Source organism: Morone saxatilis, unplaced genomic scaffold (assembly GCF_004916995.1).
Source record: "Morone saxatilis isolate NCDOM2014 unplaced genomic scaffold, NCSU_SB_2.0 Contig20, whole genome shotgun sequence".
NCBI classification, from domain to species: domain Eukaryota; kingdom Metazoa; phylum Chordata; class Actinopteri; family Moronidae; genus Morone; species Morone saxatilis.
This window is the reverse complement of record NW_023339763.1, coordinates 25,461,330-25,466,117: the sequence shown is the minus strand read 5'-3', so window position 1 is coordinate 25,466,117 and position 4,788 is coordinate 25,461,330. Positions and strand designations below refer to the sequence as shown.

At 43.5% G+C, this 4,788-nt stretch overlaps 1 protein-coding gene across 2 annotated transcripts in view; it reads right to left on the bottom strand.

The window, feature by feature from the left end:
* Window positions 1-856: 856 nt before the first annotated feature.
* riox2 (ribosomal oxygenase 2) overlaps window positions 857-4,788 on the bottom strand; it is an 11,042-nt gene continuing 7,110 nt past the window's right edge. For both annotated transcript variants that reach the window (XM_035667081.1, XM_035667080.1), the window contains exons 9-10: window positions 1,406-1,516; window positions 857-1,079 (exon numbers count right to left, since the gene is read on the bottom strand). In XM_035667081.1, coding sequence (XP_035522974.1) covers window positions 927-1,079; window positions 1,406-1,516 — 264 coding nt within the window. In that variant the 3' untranslated portion in view covers window positions 857-926. The remainder of the gene's footprint in view (window positions 1,080-1,405; window positions 1,517-4,788) is intronic.

Genomic DNA, 4,788 nt, shown 5'->3' with positions numbered 1-4,788 from the left:
AATAAGTACTGAAACATTGAACAGATGGACATGTGCATTCAAAAGTTTAGAGAAGGTCAAATTAAGTTCACCTCTAAAGGTTATACTGCATTTTTGGTGCATTGTCAAATTTTATCCGAAAGCCGAATATCCCTGACTTTTTGTTAGTAGTGTATAATAAATAAGTGGAAATGACTGAAATAATAACATTATTTCTTGTTACAGCACAAAAAAATAATGAATATTTGGTATCTATGGTTAGGACTGATGCAGGTTTAAAAAATAAAATGAAAAGAAAGAAAGTAGAAAATCATAATATATAAAATTTTTATAGCTTGATTTTTTTATGAGCACATTTCTGTGCGAAGGGACCTTACTGTGAGTATTTGACATTGAGCAAAATATAATGCATATAAATAAATGTTGCTGCTAATCTTTCACATAGACCAGGCTGCAGTAATCAAACCATAAATAATCCAGTTTGCACTGCATTGCAAGTATATTGAAATTAAATATTTTTTTGTGTTATTTAGACGGAGTTGCATCGTGACCAAAAATCTGGCAATTTAAGGGTTAAATTGTTTTAAAATTCATTATTTTATATGTATGATAAGGACTGATGCTGGTTTAAAAAAATAAAATTAATAATTTTATAGCTTGATTTTTTACGAGCACATTTTTGAGCGAAGGGACCTTAATGGCCCCCCTGCTGGCAATTAGAAAGAATGCAGGTTTAAACACACGTTGGGGGCGGCAGTAGCTCAGTGTGTAGGGACTTGGCTTGGGAACCGGAGGGTCACCGGTTCAAGTCCCACAGACCACAAAATATGGAGGAGGAGGAGGAGGGAGGAAGGAAGGAAGGAAGGAAGAGACCAAAAAACACAGAGAAATATTTATAGGTATTTCAAAAAATCAACAGATATGTGATATCTGGATGTAGTGGTGGGCTATAACACAACCAGCAGGCTCTCACTCCAGAGTGCCAGGACCAGACTGAGTTTGTCCTCCTGTGTGGGCAGCTGGAGCTGGTCCACAGCCAGCTGCTCTACCTGCTGGAGCTGCCGCAGGGCCTGGAGGTGGGACAGAGGGAACTGCAGACCCTGCAGAGACAAAGACCATTGGAAATAGATTTGGACAACCAGGGACATATTGCATCAAAGACTGCACTGCCAGGACACTACCTAGGTGCAAGACAACAGTGCTTCAGGTGACTGTATATAAACCTGACATACACATGCACATATTATAGGGCTTTTCCAATAGCACTTTTGCCCACGCTGACTCAAACCACACTGATTTGCGTTTCCATTACCAGTTTAAAACGGCAGTGGGTAATTTTTCTAAAAGTAAATTTTTTTTTTCATATTTGCTGAAACTTTTACTATATCCTGACAGTAGTACATGAGATAGATATCTAGCAGCTTACCCTGTAGATTTCCTGTTCTACCTCTTCATCACAGCTTTCACCCATCATGTGGCTCACCCTTGGGTTCTTCAAAGAGTGTAAGACAAAGACTACCAGCTCCATGGCTTCATCCTGAAACACACACAGAGCTGAGTGTGTCACTGAATTCAGTCTTTAATGTCTGTCAGCATATCTGACCAGTGGTGTTGCACAGAACAACCTGGGCCTTATTTTCCATGTTTTGTGTCAAAGTGACTCACGGGGACAAGTTTTGAATTTGGTCCAGTATTGAGGGCGAGCTCTGTCGCCTGCAGCTGCGACACAGGCTACAACGTAATCTTTTAAATGACATCCATTAAAAGTGTTTGTGAAATCCTCTCTGTTAGCATCGGGTCACAGCACCCACAGGACACCAGCAGTCTCTCAAGTTGCAGTAGCTTGTTCACCATCGTCTGCCTGGCTCGCCACTGTTGACTTTCTGTAACAAGTCATCTCTCCTGAGACTTCTCTTTGAGCAGGACTTGGGTAGACACACAATGGATCAAAAGAACAAAAAAACTTGTCATTTCTCTGTAGGGTTGTATTGTCAGAACAGGGTTCCCACCCTTTTTGACAAATCATTTTCCAGGACATTTTCTTGACAAGACAGGAGAGTCCTTGCTTACCGAAGGTGATGTATACTGCTGTTTTAGGCTAACTGACTGCATTCATTTGGACACAGCACATAAGTAATGGGTAAAAAAGTAGATTATTTTATTTTACAGAAAATTCATCTTCTACAAAGTTAAAGTGTTCATTGCACATACAATGAAGACTGCTGTGCATGTATATATTAATTAAGAAATTAGATTCTTGTACACATGTAGATATGAGAATTTTGCTTGCAGCTCTGGAAAACATTGACTTGATGCTGAAAAGATCACTGCAGTCAGTTCCAATTTGAATCTGGTAAACCTTTGAAGTGTCATTGTTCTGAAGGCTGCACAACAGAGCAGGTGACTTGGCTAGATCCAGCCACTAGGGGCGCCATCGCGCTCAATTGGGCCGAGTGCCGCTGCTTGTGAGGGAGAGGAGTAGAGACTGACTACGATGAGACATGTGTATGACAGGCAGCAGAAGTTGGGTTTGCTACTTTGTATCGGTTGATCTGTCGTTTGTGGTCCTGTGTGCGTCCAGAGAAACGTAAGTTATGTTGTTTATTTGCTGGATGTAATTTCATAGTTGTATATTTTATTTGTTTATATGTCTGGTTGAGATTCTATCTGGTGCTACAATGCATATTTCTAGCAGTGTCATTTATGTTATATTTATACCACATTGGATTAAAGCGCCATAAAAGGACTGACTGTCTGCCGATGCCACCACCCCTCTTGCAGGCCGCACCACCGCCACCAACAAGGGAGCTGCACCGTCCGCCCGCAGTACCGGACAGAAATATAGCCGACCATGATTGGCCACTGCCTCCCCCACCAGTAGCCTTCTCCGATGATGATTATGAGCCACCAAGAGACCAGCCTACACCCGTAGGGCAACCTGCTGATGTTGTGGAGAACCTTTTAGGAGAACGGGTCTGCAGCAGTTTTGAAGCCAACGGGACGTGTTCACAGCCCCATCCTATGCTGTTCAGAAGGGCGGCACAATATGATAGTGTGCCGCCATTCAGTTGCACCCCCACGACCCCCACATACGCTAACCCTGCAGTGGACACTGCCCGCAACAGCAACAAGAGGACATACAGGGCCTGGCGCCGCTTATCCCTAAGTGTCAGCACGGGCGATGACCCCAGAGAGTTTTTTTTCCAGACTAAAGCTTGGGCACTCGATAATATTCTTTCCTGCTGATGGCGACAGAGATGTTCAAGCTACCAAGTGGCTCTGTAGGAGCCAGCCTCAAGTTTTGGAAGATAGCCCTCTCCTGTAATAGCTGATTTCCATAGTGTTTCATCAGTTTTATCGATCTATAAAAAACTAGACGAAAAGATTACTATATAAACTAGACGGATAAAAGTCAGTAGGATAATTTGCTGACTAAATAAGACTAAATATGCACGTCAGACTTTATTGATGTCGACTGAAGACTTCACCTAGGACGTAAACCAAAAACCAACCAAAAGCTCTTTTTTCTCTTTTCTCGGCTCTGATTGGTTTCTTTCAGGCAACCATACATTAGCCGTTGTGATTCGGTCGGCTACGTTACGCCATAATGCATGGACTGGCCTGAGATGCGGTCCGAGTGATACAGGGTTCAGATAGAACGACAGTGGAGCAACTGATTTGGTGCGGGACTGGTTGAAGGGGCGGTTGTTGATTTGGTTTTAAGTGCTAGTGAATGTTCTCAGTCTCTATAGAACGTCCTTGAGCTGTTTTTCTATCTCTATTTTTGCTAGTTTCAGATATTGTTAGATCCTAGGATGCTGATTGCTGAGAAGTCGTCCGTATCTGCCTATTAATTTTGCTCCAGTGGGCGAGATGGGGCAATGGACTGTGTCTGCTGACATGTTTGAAGTCGAGTATTCTAGCATAAGTTGATATGTATGTCTATTATAGACGAAAAATGTCCATGAATAACTATGACGTGAAGTTGCAGAATCATTCATAGAGACAAGAAGCCTTCAAACTTACGACGAGATCTGAGTCACAAGGCACTGTAACTCTGTCTGGTGGCAATCAGGACATCGAAGAATATTGCGGAGTGCAAAGGGCCCTTTAGGTCTAGGAAACTCTCTGGTCTAACCCCCGTGCTGAACTTATAGGGGTAGTAATAGCAATGGCGAGACCGGGCCCTGTTACACGTCTTTATGTGTCTGTGCGATGCTTCGCAGTGGCACTGCAGAGTAGCCGTTGGTGGGGGTCGTCGGGTGTGCAAAGACATATAGAGAGACAACGGCGGAATCAATATTGTGGTTTGAACAGCATGGATGGGGCTGGTGAAACAGTCGTGCTTCCAACTGCTCAGACTTCATCTAAGGATACATACACACAAACAGCACAAGTTGCCCTACCCGGGTGTTGTACAAGAGGCGTCTGGGTCGCTTTCGTGGACTCCCAATAATCTATAGGGGAGAAGGGTGATTCCTGGAAGTAATTTGGGGGACGTGTGGCCAATCATTGTTATCGTATATTTCTGGTCTTCGTCTGCTCTACAAAAACGTGTGGACTTCGCAGTCGTATATCCCTATGTTTTCTGGTTTAGCATGGGTTTATATTTTGTGCGGCCCTGCTCGCAAGGTGGGATGAGTGCAATTCCCGTGTCGTGGACCTTCTACCCTAGTGATGCGTTGTGGGAGAGATCGCACCGTAGTTCTACACTGTGATGAAATGTTAGATGGGTGTTTGTGGTCAGGGTGTGGGAACCTTGGTGCATTCTGTCATAGGCACGGGAAGTGACTCTACTTGATGTTGAGT